Here is an 18283-nt window from a genome sequence, read left to right as displayed (position 1 = left end):
TCTTGCTCTAGACTCATTCAGTGATGCTCTGTTTCTGAAATCTAGGCAGATAAGGTTGAGAGCCAGCATTTGGGGGGGGGGGGGGGGGGGGAAACAGGGCAGGCTATTTCTCAGTCTCCCTCCTGAATTTCTTCCGTCTCTCTCTCTCAAGAATGCTCTCATCTTTCCTACAAGATAGCTGTGCTTGAATATTGCACTACTGCAAGGAGAAAAGAAAGCTTAGAACTTTGTGCTGGAGCCTGTTTTGAAGTGAAAGCTTAAAATGCAGTGGGTGGTTATAAAAGCAGGACGTTTCTGAAGACGGGATCGTGCAATACCGATGAAGATGCAGATTATTGGTCTCCAAACCACAGCCCGCCAGTTTGATTCATAGAAATATGCAGGCCAGCACACCAAAGCCCGTGATCTGTCCAAACTTGCCACAATCCCATGCCTTTTGGCTAAACGAAGCGGGCGGGATCGCGCAGGCGAGGGCTGTGTCAGTCTAAACACAGCTCCTGCTTCGCGTTCCTAGAAATGACTTCCTAGAACGGTCACAGGTCTAACACCAGATCTTTTGGGTTTTTTGTTACCAGCCCTTTGCCCTCCTGGCTTTGTTGTACTGGTTAATTTAAAAGTACAGGTTTTGTACTGTTTGCGTGGGCTTTTTTCTTTAAATATTTGCAGTATATTCTAAATATTTCACAACAGGGAGGACAGAAAGGTGACTCAAGCGTGGAAATGAGCTTTGAGTCTTGAACACGTGTCTGTAATACTTCTTCTTTCTTTGTAACTTCTTTACGTCGCATAAATTCTGGTGCCCTGGCCATAGCCCGTCTGGAATTACGTTCTGCCACCACAAGTTGTTGTGTGACTTCTTCCCTATTCCCCTACCTCATGTTCTTCACCAAAAAATGGAGAAAAAGCAAGCAAACACAAAACCAGAGGACACCTTATATTCATAAGGTGTTCGTATGGCTGCAGTTCTGCCCACAACAATAGATCCTTATAACTGCGCTAAGCTTCTAATTTCTAGTAACTACAGATTTCTTATGCAATGCTCTAGTAGCCTATTAGATGTATGTAGTTGTAGTGGAGCTGGTCCTATTGAGTAGAGTGTTCTTGGTGATTTTTTTTAATTTATTTTTGTTTATGGCTTGTTCAGTCCTTTATTCCTGAATGCTCTCTTGTAACTGGGGATTAGCGAGCGTCCCAGTGTCCCCGCTCCTCGGTCAGCTGTGGTATTTAGCTATCTTCCACCCTACATTACCGTGGGTGCTCAGGTTACCCTGTTCATGCCAGGCACCCTGACATTTCTCCTCTGTGCTTTTTTACCCCTAGGAGATGGCATGCAAGCTTTTTCAAATAGTCTTGTACTAATGAATGAATCCATTTACCAGGGAAAGTCATAGGCACGGCAAGGATGCGGTTGTGGACTGCAGCTGAAAGGAGCCTTCCTTTCTGAGTCAGCATCAAGGAATTTAACCGTTGCCTTTGAAGAAAGCAGCGCAGCACAAAGTAAAACGGGGAGGAGACAGATTAATTTCAGAACAGTTAAATAGTTACAGCTCTTGTAATCTGGAGTACCCTTCCTTATCTTCTTACCCAGAGTCCCTTTAACGTGAGCGTTTGTTCATCTGCTGTCGGTTGTGCTTCAGGCTCTGCGGGTAAAAGCGGCTCTTAGCATCGCGCTTGCGTGCAGGCGATCCCTGCTCTTGAGAGAGCTCTTTTGCCCAACAAACCTGGAAGAGGATCTGAAAAAGGGGCGCTCCCGGGCACTGGGAAGGCTGGATTCAGGACCAGTTTAGGATTTGACTCTTGGGCCTTGGTGAATGTTGTGTTAGCATCGATACTTCCAGGCGTCCCTGCCCACTGCTGGTGACGCTGCCCGTGCTGCCCAGGTCCTCTGGTTTACAAGGACCCTGCTGGCTACTGCGAGTTCAGGGCTCGTTTACTAATGCGCAGGAGGGACCCTTGGATACGCTCCACGTTTACTCTGCGGTCAATATTGAGACCGTTACTGGTCCTAATTTAGTTTGAACCCTGATTGTATGATTTATAGCTATAGATGATAAAACACGGTGACACACGCTGACAAACTAAGGTCTGGTCTTCTCCATCCTAATAGGTGACCACCTAACAGGTGGTTTCACATCATCTATTAGTTTATTCCCACTTGTGTTATTTCAGCTTTTATTGCTGTTGGGATTGCCGTATAACTTGGGTAAGCTGATGTCTCTCATCTGTCTTGGAGGCCCATCCAGGCTTTCCCGAGGCCTCCGACAAGTCTTGCAGCAGGAGGCTCCTGCTCTTGGTCTCTGCCCCAGAGCCCACGCAAGCTGGATGTTTTCATCTACGGGTGAGCAACACATTCATTTGGCTTTCTATGTATCTTCATGGTTTGTTTCTTTTAAGTGCATGCTTGTTTTCTTCTGTTTTGCCCGCACTTCACTTGCGTGGTGTCGGCCGTTCCTCTAAGTTTGGCCGTTCTCAGCAAAGAACCGCTTTTGCCAGGCGCTCAGCTTGCCATCACAATTTTCTCAGCAGTGTCAGTGTATTTAGTGGATGCGGCAAAAAAATAAACTTGCCAGCAAACAGAAAGGCCTAGCTATCCTATGGGTGAAAGTCAAAAGTCCGTGAGCTCCTTTTTCATACAGCATCCAGCCCATTACATTGCGTTATTTTCATACAGCGTCCGCCCATTACACTGCATTATTTTCATACCGCATACAGTCCATTACATTGCATTATAGGCTACACAGGTAAGTGCACCTATGTTGGGCTAGGCAATTTTTTGACCGCACACACAAATCGTGCTTCTGGAAAGTGTATCCCTTTGAACAGTTGGGTTTTTTCCCCAGTTGCCTTGAAAAGTATTAAACTGCCCAGGTCATTTAAAAATACCCTGGGTTTTGTCTTGTTCTTGTAGCTGAGATGCCAGACCTACGTAGGTGTCTGTCCTTCGTTTGAATTGATACATATTCAACGTTTATGGATAATTTACCCTCAGATAAGATCCAGAACTATTCATTTGAATGTTGAGGGCTTGGAAATGAAAGAGGATTCATTTCAGTGAAATCTGATCAAGTGCGTAAGGAGGAAACAAAACGAATAGGTGCTTATTTCCAAAAGCTGGAAGAATAACATTGCACCAAGACGAGGCAGGCTTATGTTACCTGCAGGAACTGTTGTGCTTTGTTTTCCAGAAAAAGCAGTTTGTGTGATGCGCTTGCAGATTTATTTTTAATTCTACAGTCAAATCTATTTTTGAAGCCGTGGCTGGATCTCTGACTGCCTTCCAGGATCCCGGGGCTTTGGCCGGTCTAGGAAGACGCTGCGGTAAGAACCTGCACGTACCAAACGCCACAGAGCCGGCGATAAGGCTTTGCTGGGGGCCACCGAGCCCGCGGGCGACCGGGCCCGGCGGCGGCCGGCTGCGTGCGGGACGTGACTGAGCCTCCCGCCGCAGCCCGGCCTCCGAGGGGGCGGGCAGGCCGCCGACGGGCAGGCGGCTCGACCAGTAGGGACGCGCGGCGGGCGGCGCGGCCCAATGGGTGGCGGGCAGGGGCGGGGCGGGCCGGGTGGCGGCGGCGCCGGCGGTCGCTGCGGCAGAAGGCGGGCGGCGGCAGAGCGGGTCGCAGCGGCGGGTCGGGTCGGGTCGCATCGCATCGGGAGCAGCCATGTCCCTCTCCAACAAGCTCACCCTCGACAAGGTGGACGTGAAGGGCAAGCGGGTCGTCATGAGGTGAGGAGCTGGGGCCTGCCGCACGCATTCCCGCCCTGCGGTGAGGAGAGGAACGGCCCGGCCCGGCCCCTGGCGCCCTTGTGCCCAGGGCGGCCCTCGGCGCCGGCCGGGCCCCGTGAGGCGGGCGGGGGGGCGCGGGTGTTGCCTCCCGGGGGTGGCGGAGCGTGGGGAGCCGCCCGCGGCCTCCCGGGCCCCGGCGGGGCCCACCTGCCCCCCCCCCCCCCGTCTGGGTCCGGGCAGGCCGCCCCGGCGCGGCGGGGCCCGGCGGGCTCCCCGCGGGCAGCTTTCCCCAGGCAGCAGTGAGTCATCTCCGTCCTCGGCGGCTTCTTGCCGGAGCCCGGCGCGTTACTTTTTGGGGGGTTTTGGTTTCGTTTTTTTTTTTTTTTTTTTTTTTTTTCATAGGCCGACTGTTGGAAGGGCCCCGCACATGCTGAATTCCCCCTCAAAGAACCGTGTCTGGTTCCTTGGGGGGGGGATGTGGCTGGCGGGGAGCGGCGCGGGTGCAGGCCGCCCTGCCTCCGGCAGCGCCCGGGCGGACGCTGTCCAGCCCTGCCCGGGGTGGGGAGCTCCGGCGGGCCGAGGCCCGGGGGCTCTGCCTTGGTCCGTTCCTCTGCTCGCACGTCTGTCCTCCACGGGCGGTTTGGGGGGGAAACTGGCCGGTCTACCGTGTTCTTATTCGGGAGCACCACAAAAAAAGGTTATTCCCCCGGTTTCCTTTTTCCTTCCTGCAAATCCAAAAAGCGTTGCAATGAAAACGTCAAAATACGGCTCTGGCCAGCTACCCAAATGAAATAATAATTCTCCTTTTTGCAGTAAGAGTCGAATCGCAGCTATTCAGCGTATCCTGGTGTAAAACCCTAACACAGGAATTTATAGCTTAGTTATAAAACATCAAGGCCAGCTGAAAGCCTAGTGTTGGAATTGCTGCCAAACACTGGGAGATAAGGGCACTGAGGTGATACATCCTGCTCGAAATACTCTTACTGTGGGATTCTTTGTCCAAGGTCACCGTAATGTGACTAATATGTGTCTGTTACCTTGCTGGGTGAGTAGGCAGGTATAACAAAATTATAGATTCTCTTCGCTGTAGTCTTGTCTCGGACAACTTGCTCTTTTTATCTTGTCTCTCTGTTGCCTTGTTTTGAAGTGGTTCCCTAGAAATTTGATTACCAGAAACTAGTCCCTGTAGTGAGTACTGAAGAAGCTAGCTCAGAATTTGCATGTGCTTCCAAAATCTGGTACAACAAACGATCTTTTTATCTCTGTAATGACTGAATTTTATTTTTTTTTCTGTCTGACTGTTTTTTCCTTTTCTGAGTTGTGTTACAGAGTTGTGTCCCTGTCTTGCGTTGGCAGGGGATGGGTTAGCCAGCTCTTAGTCTCCGGTAGTTAATGCACATATCCGTCTTTGTAATTCTGTGCTGGGCTACTAAAACTGAGTAAAACAGCGGGTGACGTGCCAATCTTTGTGTTTCCTACCTGCATCTTTTTTTCCCCGAAAAGAATCACCATGTGCTCTCAGTACTACTAAAATCGATACTTCTTTTTCTCTTCTCATATTCATCATAGTTTTGGCATACTCATAACCTGCTTATCTTCCAGTCCTAAGGCCAAAGCTTCAAGAGAAGCTGGGAATGGGGAGGAGGAAGGGTTCAAGAGGAGCTCAGATTTCAGTTGTCCTGCAGTGGGGAAGAAGGGTGAGCTGGGTCTTTCTTTTGTGGCTCTGATGGCTCTGTAAAGCAAGCTATTCTTTTATTGTCTCACTGTAGAATAATAGCACGGTAATGGTGCTTTTCTTTCCCCTTTCTAGAATTAGTCCGCTGTACTGTGGGGCTGCCAGTTCAATTTCTTTCTGCTCAGCTACTCCTGTTTTGCTGGAAGCTTTTGTCGCTCTTTCCATCTGTTTCTCGTGCTGAGCAGGCTACAAGAGAATTCAAACAACTTCCTGAATTTTCTTGTTCTTTAATATAGACTCAGAATGGTGAAGGGTGAACTGTAACGCCATATTTTGCTGCCTTCGTTCTGATACGCTGTTACAGTGGGTTAGATGTTCCCTTGCGTAGCTCTGTGAGTAATTTCTGCCTTTAGCTGTTACGCAACACGGCTTCTTGCTGCCGCTAGTCAGCACATGGCACAAGGTACGCTGGTGAGAAATGGCTGACGAAACTTCTCCCTTCTGTTCCTTCATCTGGCACGAGTAGGGGAGTTGCCTCTGGATCCACATCAGGTCTTCCAGTGGGAATGTGATAAGCCACAGCACTCAGCTGCAGAGAGATGAGAGCTGCAGAGGACAGAAATTCAAAGTTGTAGGCGATAATCGGACAGCTTCCTTGAGCCTGCCTGCTTGCCGTGGTAGTCCAACCAAGTATTTCAGAGGCCTCGTTAGAGAACACAATGTCATTTTTCGTTATTCACTCACCTTCCCTTGGAAACTCCTAGTCGGTGATCTGTGAGCGTGTTGTTTAAAATGAAAAGGTTGTGGGGAGCTTGCTCAATCCCAGTTTTATTTCCTGCTTCAGCATCATTGCTACTGAGGTTGTGAGCGTTAGGATGTATTGGTGCCATAGCTTTACTAAGGCATTCTACCAGATGTTTGTTTTCTGTTTGTGTTCTATTATTACAAGCAGAAATGGCTAATAACGTACTGATTTCAAACCAGAACTTGTGTACAAAGCAGAGCTAAAAAATCTTACTCTAATTGTAACATTGCTTTTCTAGCCAGCGCCTTTACTGCCAGGTTTCCTCACTCTTTGTAAAAAAAAGTTTGTTGAGTATTTAATTTTATTTCTGTTTTTTTTTAGGGTTGACTTCAATGTTCCAATGAAGGATCACAAAATAACCAACAATCAAAGGTGAGACATAATTTCCATCCCAGGTGGAAGCCCTGAAGTCTCTTTTTTCTCCAATTTTAGCCCAGTTCTGTTCAATCTTGTTCCAGTACCTGGACTGCTGCCATGATTAAGGTGTCTCAGAGAAGGTCCAGCAATTGTTAAGTAAAACCCCTGCAGCTGTTAGCAGACTACACTAACTACAAGGCTTCTCACCGTAGCTGCTGTGGAAAGCACATAGAAAAAGTCTCTTAATTGTACAGATCCTAAACTTCATTCTTCAAATATGAAGTTATGACCATTTCACAACCACATCTCTTTGGCCTCGTGTGAAAATTGGCTATGTTTGTTGGTAGTATCTGGAAGACTTTCTGCCTCCTGGTTACCCTGTGGTTGTGTTAACTTGTTGGCTTATGTTAGAATAATTGTTCTAGTGCAGCATACAAAGACACAGGGTTTAGAAACAGTGATATCAAACGTCTTGCCTTGCTTGTCTGTCACTTGCAGGCAGATGCCAGTTTTGTTCACCACAATACGCTCACTGCTCAACATTCCCGTCATTTCTTTATTGGTTGAGGATCACAGACTAAACCAGGAAGCCCAGTAATGTTCAAGTGTGTCCTGGCATTTCTTAGGTACAAGCAATCAGCAGAATTTAGATTACAAAATGCATTTTACTTCCGTGTCCGACATCGCATGGAAGATAACAGTGAAACATATGAAAACATGCTGGGACGGAGAATTTCGTTGATGCTTTCTCGACTGCTTCAGGATTGTTATAGTCTCTAGGAGAGTAGGCTGGGGTAGCTCCACAGGGAAAGCGGTGCTCTGTGGGATGTGGTTAGTCTCTAGACATTTGTTCTAGCAAGGATAGGTTGCTAAGAAGCCCAGTGTCCCTTTTGGAGACTTACTGGTGGCGATGCCCTGCTGTCTTTTGATGAGGGGTAGGCTGAACCGTGTGAACGCCAGTGCTAGGATGGAATTCTTATTGTGTAAGTGGTCACTACGTCTGCTTGCCTGGTAAACTCTACTTGAATCCTTTCTCATTTGTTCTTCTCTGCCATTACAGAATCAAGGCGGCTGTTCCTACCATCAAGCACTGCTTGGATCATGGAGCCAAGTCAGTGGTTTTGATGAGTCACCTGGGTCGCCCGGATGGTGTTCCCATGCCGGAGAAGTTCTCCTTGGCCCCAGTAGCTGTGGAGCTTAAAGCGCTCATGGGCAGGTGAGGTAGAAGAGCAGTCCGGCTTGCATCAGGCCCTCTCTGTCAGCGGACCTGGGTGCTTTCCCTTCCGAAAGGAAGAGTCGCTGGTGGGATGACAGCATGTATCTTGTGTTTGCAGGGAGGTCTTATTCCTGAAGGATTGCGTTGGTCCTGAGGTGGAGAAGGCCTGTGCTAATCCTGCAGCTGGCTCCATCATCCTGCTAGAGAACCTCCGATTCCATGTAGAAGAAGAAGGGAAAGGGAAGGATGCTTCAGGGAACAAGGTGAAACTTCAAGTCCAGCTTTTGTGCATGCCTGCTCTGGTCTTACTACCTTGTTTGCCACAGACGGACAGGGAGCCAGCAGCCTGTCTAAAATGCTGTTTATAAATTTGCTCTCAGAAGGATGTCGGAGATCTTTAGTTCAGCGTGTCCGATCACTTGTACCATGCTGTGCAAAAGTTTGAGTCAAGTGCATTGAACTTCCAAGATGAAACAGCTTAAGTGAAAGGCTCTAGCTGACTCTGCCAAAGGTGGTGTAGTCCGTAAAAGAAGGCAAAAGGAGCGAAATAGGGCTGTGCAGGAAATTGGTTGCTGCTTATTAGACTTTGGGGATGTCTAAAACAAAAAACAAGGTCAGCTGGAGATGGTTTGTTGCCACTGGGGCCATAAGAATGAAGCTTCTTTCTTGGTTACCTGGCTAAAGTTTTAATATAACATTTAAACATTCTGCAACATAGGGATTATCAAACCCTTTTATAAGCCTGTCTGATCTTACAAGTAGTTATCTAGAACCCGTCTGCCTGCACCTCTGACATTTTCTTGAAGGTCAGGAAGAACGCTTGCTCCAGACAGCTGCTTTTCTTAGCGATGGTGACCCTGCTGACTTTACGCGGGCCTTGGCTCCTTTCAGATTCAGTGCGTGGGGTGGAATGCCGACATCGTGTGGTGCCCTTTATGGGCTGACACAGGACTCCTGTAGCTTAGAAAAATAGCCCAGAGAACTAGTAAGCCTTTGCAGATGGCAGTGAGAAACGGAGCAAGTCTGGAATTATTCGCTACTAGAACGGTGTGCCACTGAAAGCCAACGTGGTGGCAGAGAGAAGCATGGGGCAAGAATTTAATTTGCTTTGGGAAAGGGTTTTGTGCATTTCTGTAATTCTCAGGTTATTTAATGGGGTGTATGCATACGGAAGCATGCACTGTAGTTGAGCGCAACAGGAGAGGTGCTGTTGACAGACCTGTTTCTCGTCCTAACAGAGGTGAAAGTCAGGGCTATGGAAATAGTGATGCAATACAGGACTGCAGATTGGTGCTTAGAAACTGTGGCTTTCCAAGGCAGATGAAGTGGTAGTGTTCCTTCAGAGCCTCTTGTGTTCTGCTTACAGATGTTACTGGTTTTAGCAGGAGCACTTAATCTCTTTGTGTAAAGCCAGGCAATTTACCAAGTGAAGGAGCAGTTGACAGCGTTGTTCTATAATCTGTATAGTCCCTTTGGCTTGTCTTCTGCTCGGGCTGTGTGAATAAAAGGGCACCCAAAGCCATGCTGAACCCATCTGCCATATATTAGAGTACCTTCCTGCCATCGTCCCCATGGCGTTACATCTGGGTGCTAGCAGAGGCCTCCCTTGGGATGGTGAGCTGATAAAGCAGAAAGGCACATGGAGAGGTGATCGCTTCACTGCCGGTCTGGGCCGCTCTTTAAGAGCAAGTGGCTGTAAACTAGGTCCGAGCAGTCACTTACTGTCAGAGTGAGCTCTGCTGTCTTTTCATGGTGGGAAAGAAAACTGAACTACGTGAGCCGTCCCATGAGGATTTGGTAGGATGCTTGGAGGGTGGAGAAAAAGTCTTTTAACAGAAATGTATCTGTTCTTGCCCATTACATGCTAAGCTCCACCTTCCCATTGTTGGCTGCTTTCACTGTGGCATGTTGTAGTGTGCAGGCTATTTATAAGTTAATCCTCAATGCAGTCGCTAACTCAGTCCTTCAGGAGCTCATCCTTTTACCTGTGGCACTTGGAGACCACACTTTCTTTGTTCAGTAAGCGAGCATGAGTTTGTTTGGTCTCACCTCAGCATTGCCTTGTCTCCACACACCCTTTCTGTGTTACCCATGTTCACTGCACAAAACTGGAAGTCTGTCGGAGAGAGACTGAAAGGTTGGTAGTGCTGCAGTTCATTGTTGCTCTGTTGATGGACTAGAAACTTGGAAGTGGGAACAGTCCTCAGGCCTGTAATAGCAGTCTCGGGGAGTTTAACGTGGAGTTTAAACCATTTAAACCTTTTTGTTGCTCCTGCTGGACTGCAGTAGGAGTCCAGTGACCCACAGGATGAACTGATGAGTTTTTCCAGCTGACCTTTCTTTGCTTTGGGTTGACAAGTCAAATTGCTGACTTTGACTTTAGTTTCAGAATCAACTTTGTGTACCTGAACAGCACAAACTTGTCATTCTTTCTCTTTTTAGATCAAGGCTGATTCTGCAAAAGTGGAGGCTTTCAGAGCCTCTCTTTCTAAACTGGGAGATGTCTATGTCAATGATGCTTTTGGAACTGCCCACCGAGCTCACAGGTGTGTATCCAAAAATTATTTGCTTAGGGCTTATATAAATTGTCCTGCGATGACAGCAGACCTCTTTTGCAAAAGATTAAGAGCTCCAGATTGATTCTTCTCATGGAGTGTGTTTAGATATGCGTACTTGCAAACTCGGGTGGTCCTCTTTGAGCTTGATTTCATAATCCACTGATACTGGAGGTAGACATCCTTGCTTTTGCTATGCTTATTTGTTCCTCAGTGTTTTGGATCACTAGTTAACACTACAAGTGTCTTGCATATCAATATGTTTGTGCAGAAGCAGTCTCAGAAAGTAAACGTGTGCAGCCATCTTACCAAACTAGGAAAACAAATACCTCATGCTTGTTTTCCTGCAGGTAGTAGCTACTCTCATTGTTGCAGCTGACTAAAGGATTGGCTTTATAATGCTGTGAGACACGAGGGTGTTTGGACCTGTTCTGATAGAAAGTGTTTCCTTTCCTCACTCTTACCTTTATTCTGCAGCTCCATGGTAGGTGTCAACCTGCCTCAGAAGGCTGCTGGCTTCCTGATGAAGAAAGAACTGGATTATTTTGCTAAGGCCCTGGAGAGTCCCGAGAGACCCTTCTTAGCAATTCTTGGAGGGTAAGACTCAAGAACACATCGACTCCGTATTTCTCTTTAACTCCTCTGTAAGAAATGAAAAGTCATTTCGGCTTGGTTCCTTTTAACTGTACCTACAGTTCAGGTTTGTAGATAAGTCCTGCGATCTCTGTAAGATGAGGATTAGAGAGGAACTAACTGCCCATGTCTGCTCCTGTGATGATACTGTCAGGGTTTGCTCTCCTGACCTCTTACGTTGCCCCAGTTGAGATAGTCCACAGCAGTTTGTTGTACAGATGAAGCAGAAGAGCAGTTAGATACACACGATGGCCCTGAAACATTGTCGGTGACCTTTCCTCCATGGTTCAGAGTACAAGCATCCTGCAGGCTCAGCACTCTGTAAGTTGACACGCTCTGTCATTATGCAATGGTGACCTACTGTAGCTGGATGGGCCTCCGCTCTTCCACAGCAGCTAGCGTGCAAAGCAGCTTGAAGGCACAAAACCAAGTGACTGCTTGTGTGTAGAAATAATTTCCCATCGCTGCCGATTTTTGTCACGTGTGTGCCCAGTTTAGCGCTGTAGTTCTGTGACAGTGTATTTCAGTTCATCAGGTGAATTAAAACCCTTTGCTAAGTAACACAAAGCTGGGACACGGTAACGTTCCTGTGTTCTTGATAGAAGTATGTGGCTTATTCCTCCTCTTTTCACCCATAAATGTGTTTTTTAAGAAGTAGTATTCAGTTCTCACATAAAGTTTTAAACTTCTGTGACCTTGGTTATACTGAACAATGCTTTTTTTTTCTTTTTATTAGTACCCTTCCAAGGTTTACAGCTGCAGGTGACCCATCATTAAGTGCTATACACTCCTCATTGCCTTTGATGGAAGTTGCAGGTACATCACCAAGGGAAAGTTTGTTAGTTACCTTATCAGATGCTCAAGTTAGAGCAGCAGCTAGGATGGCCAAAATGTTAAAATATCAGGCCTGTTAGTAAAGTCTGGAAGTGTTGTAAGTGGGAACAAAATAACCTTTTTTTGAGAGGTGCATAACAAGGGTGACCAGCATGTCCCAGTCTAGGAGCTTGATCTGAACTCGTTGTGTGGCCAAGGGCTGATGGATGCCAACTGCATCCTAGTGAGTTGCAGGAGGAGCTCTGAGAGCAGTTTAGAGCCAGAAAATACCTTTATCTGTTTGAAAGCCCCACGTTTCCACTGGCGGTGCAGCTGGTTCCGAGGTGGGGTGGCAGATCAAGCAGCTCTTGCTCGATTGTACCAGAGGGAAGTCACACTTGGAAGCTGCATGTGGTCCAGCCGCAGGTTTGCTACTGCTTATATATAACAGAATTGGGCCTAGAAGATGAACTGAGAACAACTGTACTAGCAAGTAAAGTGGAAGTGAAGTGTGTTGGCAAAGACAGACCATGTGCAGGAAAGTAATTCAGTGCCAGGAGCAGGGTATGTGCAAGGGAAAGAAGCAAAAGTCCAATTCACCTTCACATCTCTCTCTGCCTGGAGCTGCACAGGGCAAGATGGGCCCTGCAGGGTTTTGCTGTGGCTCTGTCCCATCCCGTCAACGCTTCTTCACCAGCTCAGCTCCCACAGTGTAGCGACATTAGCAACTTCACAGCTTAAACTGGGGTTGGGGGTTGGTGGCTGGTTCACAGCAAGGCTCTCTGTGGTCACTAAGGTTGGATTTGTAGAAGCAATACCTATTTCTTATGTTTAGGTCTGAAACCATTTTATTGATGAAATTAATATCGTTATCCCTGTTTTGGAGATGGGGAAACTAAAGCAAGAAGAGGAAATGGTCTTGTCTAATGTCACCAAGCAGGGCATGGTCAAACTAAGTCTATAATGCAAGTCTCCCGAGTGCCAGCCTAGGTTTAGCTCAGGGTTGTTTCCTAAGGTCTTTCACAAAGCTTTCTTTTAGATAACAACAAAAATTCCATACATGGCATTAAAGAGGGAAGACAGGGGACTTGTGCCTATTTATTGCCTCCTCTGCCATTCCTATATAAAGTAATTTTGGCATTGTTGTTCCATTATCCCTCGTATCTTGTGCCAAAAGCAGTCATCCGTATCACAGATCATCCCAGTAGTCTGAAGCTGTACCGTGACTGTGATGGGGTGCCGGACCTGGATGGGTTACGGGAGCTGGTACAGAGGATCGGGGGTTGGACAGTGGTGGTGAATGGCAGTGCGCCGATCTCTGCCCTGCCCTGCTGGACAGTCGGGAAGTCAGGCTCTAAAGTGCCAAACAAGGTTTATATTTAAATAGGAAAAAAATGGAGGGCTGAATAATGCTCTTGTAAGTTGATGTTTAATGCTGGTCTGCTAAGTTGCCAAATTCCCTTTCTGCCCACTCCCAACAACTCCTTTGTGGGATCATTCTCTCAGGATGGCCTTAACGTGCCACAATCGCAATGTTGCCGTTACTGCATAGCAGTTGATTAATTCTGCTTCAATCCAAGAAGTCCTTGTGAGGCTCCATGCTGTCTTAGCTGAAGGTTACGAGAGAGTAAGTTCTGTCTGAGCAGTTTTGGGCGGTGGCTACACAACTCATTCTTTTTCCTTCTCTCTCACCAGAGCCAAAGTTCAGGATAAGATTCAGCTGATCAGTAACATGTTGGATAAGGTCAATGAGATGATCATTGGTGGTGGAATGGCGTTCACCTTCCTCAAAGTGATCAACAACATGGAGGTATGGAAAAAGCAATTCTGTCTCTGCTCCTAGTAACGACCACGGTCAGAATGTCCCTTACCTAGTCTGGTATTGAGATCTGGCTATCTCGACTCTCTGCAAGAGTCGGGAGCACTGAGATGTTACTTGACAATCACTGTGCAAAAATCAGATTACTGCCTATGTTTAGCTAGGTGCTTTAAGAAAACAGTCTGTCCAGAATTGCTGTCTGAGCAGTTCAGCTTGAGTGCTGCTCTTCCCTTCTGTAATGACCAGTAGCTAAACAAATGCCTCTCTCTTACTTTTCCCAAATAATGTCTCTAGATTGGCAACTCTCTCTTTGATGAAGAGGGATCAAAAATTGTCAAGGACCTGATGGCCAAGGCAGAGAAGAACGGTGTGAAGATTACCCTGCCTGTTGACTTCATCACTGCAGACAAATTTGATGAGCATGCACAGACTGGAGAAGCCACAGTGGCTTCAGGCATTCCTGCTGGCTGGATGGTAGGTTTTAATGGGCAAGGGACTAAAAGAAGTAACAGGCAGCAGCAGGGTGGGAAGGACACCTCTCGAAGGAGTAGAAAGAGTAATTGTGATCCTTTGCAAATGTTTCTGAAGGCAGTCAAGCTCCGTAGAGTGTGTTGGTTTAATGAAATTGAAGCCCTGTTGTTTGTCCTGAATTTTTAAGTCTAAAGTAGCTTTTGTGAGATTTGGATTAAAACAGCAAAATTCTTCTAAAACCTTCAGATCTGAATGCAGTGAAATCCCTTTTCTTTGACTGGAATTTAAGTAGAGTTGGCAAAAGTTTCTAATCCGGGGGCGAGGGGGAAGCTTCTGAGGATCCCAGCTAGGCACTGATGGTTTGAGATGAGGGTCGGCAGTAAGTATACCTATGGCTTCTCTTACTTGTCTTAGGGCTTGGACTGCGGCCCTGAAAGTGTGAAGAAGTTTGTTGAAGTTGTGGGAAGGGCCAAGCAAATTGTTTGGAATGGTCCAGTTGGTGTCTTTGAGTGGGACAAGTTTTCCAAAGGAACCAAAGCCCTGATGGACAAAGTGGTGGAAGTGACTGGAAAGGGCAGCATCACCATTATTGGTAAGTAGTTGCATGTGTTTGTTCTTGTCTTTCTAAATGCAACAAGGAAGCTTCTGCTTGCCGGTACAATGTTAAAAATCTTTGTAGAATTGTTCTTCTTCCCTCATGTTTTCATCTGTCCTTCAGCTTGGAGACAGGGCTTTAAAAACGGCTGTATGTACTAATGCTGAGTATTTGGGAGCAGGACTGGCCCGTAGCAAGGCTATGGCCCTTAAGCTGAACCAAATCTGAATTTCTTCCATGTCTCACTGATTTTGTTTGTACTACAGGTGGTGGAGATACAGCCACTTGCTGTGCAAAGTGGAACACTGAGGATAAAGTTAGCCACGTCAGCACGGGAGGTGGCGCCAGCCTGGAACTGCTAGAGGGTAACTGTTCTTTTCTCTTAACTGGTTTGAGCAAATTGGGTAATTCTGGGTGCTCTACCACGTGCTGATACTCAAGAAAGCACAGCAATAGGGTGAATGTCTTTTCTGTTCCACCATGTAGAGCAATGAGCTCCTCATTGCTGCTCTTTTGTAGTCCTCCTAGAGGAAGAGAGGAAAGAAAATGGAGTTTTCTTGTGAACAGCACAGTCTGCCCCTCCCAGAAAGCAAAAATGCTGGAATAGGAAATAAAACGGCCCTGAGAGCGGGCCCTCTTTTGTAGATGATCCCCTGAGACATGCTAACCAGACTCTGTAAAATGCCCAGTTCCTGTTAGGGAAATCTCGTCAGAAGAGTCTTGAATTTTTGCCAGCACTGTCCTTTTCAGCACATTGTTTGAAATTCCCTGGTTTTGGGGAGCCCTCTAGTGATCACTTCTGAACCTGCACGAGGGTCCTTGGAATTCAAAATGGTGAGAATTTACAGGATTCTTCTAATGAGTTACATTGTACTCTAAATGAGTTTTCATTTCCTCTGGTAATTAGCTGTTTCCCAATATGTGTAAATTATCTAATGCTGTCAACTTCTCTGTAGAAGAGAAACTGCAATAAACTGCATTGCAGCTGTTAGTTTCCAGCAGTTATATGCGAGACAGAGCTTTTGTTTCTGTTGCCTAGGGAGTGATGGTAAAGGGAAAGAATGCAGATGGTGAGAAGGAAACACTGTGCAACCGATTTATTCAAAAGGACAAACTTGTCTAAGTTTTGGCCCAAAATGTGGGTTTGTGTGTGTGATCTTTTAAATGTAACGGAAGTCTAGCTAATTAGAAGAACTTCTGAAGATTTTAAAAAAAGAAAGGCAATCCCCCCCTGCAAAATACCCCAGCAAACTAGCGAGTTGTGAACAGTGTTAAAATTCAGCACTGCCACACAGCTTGAGCATTACAAGGTAAGTTTTCCGAAAAAAAGCAAAACCAGAATGGTCTCTCTTCATAATTAAAGTAGAACAAAAAGCTAAAAATGCTTTAGAAAACATTGCACTTTAATAATCTGGGCCCTCCTACTCAAAGATGAGCATATTCCCTGGTTCCATCAGTTGGAATGAGGCATCTAAATATCTAGACCTGGGTGGTTTAGTCCCAGTAAAAGACTTGAGACTTGTAGGAGGCTTTGTTTCTTAATTCATTCTTAAAATTTCCACCACACACTCCAAAATTCTATTTACATGCCACTAGGGATTGAAAGAAAGTATGCAGCAACTCCCTCGATCCAATCAAAAATCTGTTTGCCATCAAACTTAATGGAAAAAGATCTTTGGTGTTTGGATCTGACCCTAGCAGAGACTTGGATAGAAATTTCGCATTATTGTTAATTGAGAATTGATGACTGTGGTACGTTAAGAATCTGCTGACATACGAGTGTAGCTGGGCTCTGGATACTCACTACAGCCCTAAAAAGTATTGACTGTGTGGAACAGCTTAAATGCAACCCATATGCTTTAAGAGTCACAGTCGTCAACAGGAATGTATGTAGAGCCAAGCTCTTCCATTTTTAACCTATAATTTCTGATTTTTTTTTTTTTTTTAATATGCTTAAATGTTGCCATTGCAAGTGTAAAGCTTAGTTGTGTGAGGGCAGAGGGGTTCTTAACTTTATTGCTGTTTTTTAACGGCTAACAGGTAAGGTTCTTCCTGGCGTGGATGCCTTGAGCAACGTGTAGAGAAGAGAGCGTCGCCCCGCGTCCTGGTCCTGTGCACAGCCCCTGAGATTCAACACTTCAGCGCTTCTGTATTTCAGCTCTGCGACAGGCAGATCACAGAATGTAAACCGAAACCGGACAGGGTTGGAGGAGAAGACAGCAGAGATATTTTACGACTGCAGTTTACATGATGTGGATTTGTCCACTGTTATCCCACTTGAATTAACGTAGTGAGTTTAAACCGTTGTTGTGAATTTAGAGTGTATATATTTATATTTTGCCTTTTCAAAGAGATTAATCCCTGTTAGACATGTCTGTTTCTCAGAAAGGAGTGCACTGTTTAGCTTCAATGTTCTTAGGCATTTTCATCACTTGACACGGTTCAGAAACAAGAGGGGACTCCAGTTTTTTGGAGGCTGATTGTAATAGCTGCTGAATAAACATATTTAAAGTGCTCCCAGATTGTATATGGTCCTTCTTTCAGGTTTTTAGAACGGTCTACATTAAAATAGCTTCTTCCTAGCATCAGGAGTTGGAGATATTTTTCCCTTTTGCACTAATTGTAATATTTCTAAATATCCTTTTATTTTTGTCCAGTGGCTCTATAAGCACCCAGTCATCATCAAAGTGACCTTTGGTAAGGAAGTAAATCGTTACAGATGCGCAGTTACGTTAAAACTTCCATGCCATCAAGTAATAAAGTAAGATGAAATTTTGAATGTGCAAGTCTAGTTAAAAAAGTGCAAATTTAAAAGTGTTTCTCCTCTAGAGAACTTGCCTCACAGTAGGCAACTAATGGATCTAATCTGAATATAGGGGAAACTTGGAAGACAGAGGCAGGTAAAAACTGAATCACAGGCAAACAGAACTGCAGTGCGCCTTTGCTCAAGTTTGTGGTCCTAAAAGCACTAAAACTAGCGTAGTAAAACCGCGCAGCTGGACAATTAGGCCTGTGTGTGTGGCTGAAGCACGTTGCAGAACCGCAAGTATTGTCAGCGGAGGACCACCAACACGGTGCAAATGCATGAAGCTGCGATTTCCATTTTGACCGTCGTGCGTTGGCTCCTGCGCTTGCTGCAGGACCCCAGTGCGAGCACAGGGTGGCTCTGAACCAAACCCAGAACTACTCCAAACTCGGCTTGGCTTCTCAGCATCCAGAAGTGTGTTTTGGATTATGTTAGCCATCACGGCTCTGCTCGTAAGAACTGTAAGAAGATGCAGTGCTCCAGCTGAACTGCCTGTGCATCTTCCTGCAGGATCAGAGAAAAGTAAGTGATGTAAAGCAGCGACTGCCTGTTTTTATTCCCAGTGAATTCCCGGCAGTGTTGTTAGGGCGCTTCCCAGGAGATTTTGCGTGGCCTGAATAGTATAAAGCAGCCAGGACGAACCAGGGAGAGAATCTTTGAGGTAAGCAGCGAGCCACAACACAGAGTATGCTTTTAAGTTAATTTGTATGCGTGTACATATATTACCAAAACAAAATGAAAGCATGTGTTATAAACAGGCACGGCGTATTTGCCAAATTTTACTCGGTCACGGTGGGATGCAAATTAAAACCCA

At 46.2% G+C, this 18283-nt stretch overlaps 1 protein-coding gene across 1 annotated transcript; it reads left to right on the top strand.

Annotated features, from left to right (window-relative positions):
- Positions 1-3594: 3594 nt before the first annotated feature.
- Positions 3595-17183, top strand: LOC309595651 (phosphoglycerate kinase). The gene is made up of 11 exons (XM_082322884.1): positions 3595-3724; positions 6526-6576; positions 7622-7777; positions 7896-8040; positions 10220-10323; positions 10810-10929; positions 13474-13588; positions 13892-14071; positions 14483-14660; positions 14930-15028; positions 16704-17183. The coding sequence occupies exons 1-11, from the start codon at positions 3660-3662 to the stop codon at positions 16742-16744; spliced, it is 1254 nt and encodes a 417-aa protein (XP_082179010.1). The 5' UTR covers positions 3595-3659; the 3' UTR covers positions 16745-17183.
- Positions 17184-18283: the final 1100 nt, after the last annotated feature.

Source organism: Platalea leucorodia, assembly GCF_965183815.1.
Source record: "Platalea leucorodia genome assembly, chromosome: 10".
In the NCBI taxonomy this organism is placed as follows: Eukaryota; Metazoa; Chordata; class Aves; order Pelecaniformes; family Threskiornithidae; genus Platalea; species Platalea leucorodia.
Note: the sequence above shows the minus strand (reverse complement) of the source record. Positions and strands in the feature narration are given on the sequence as shown.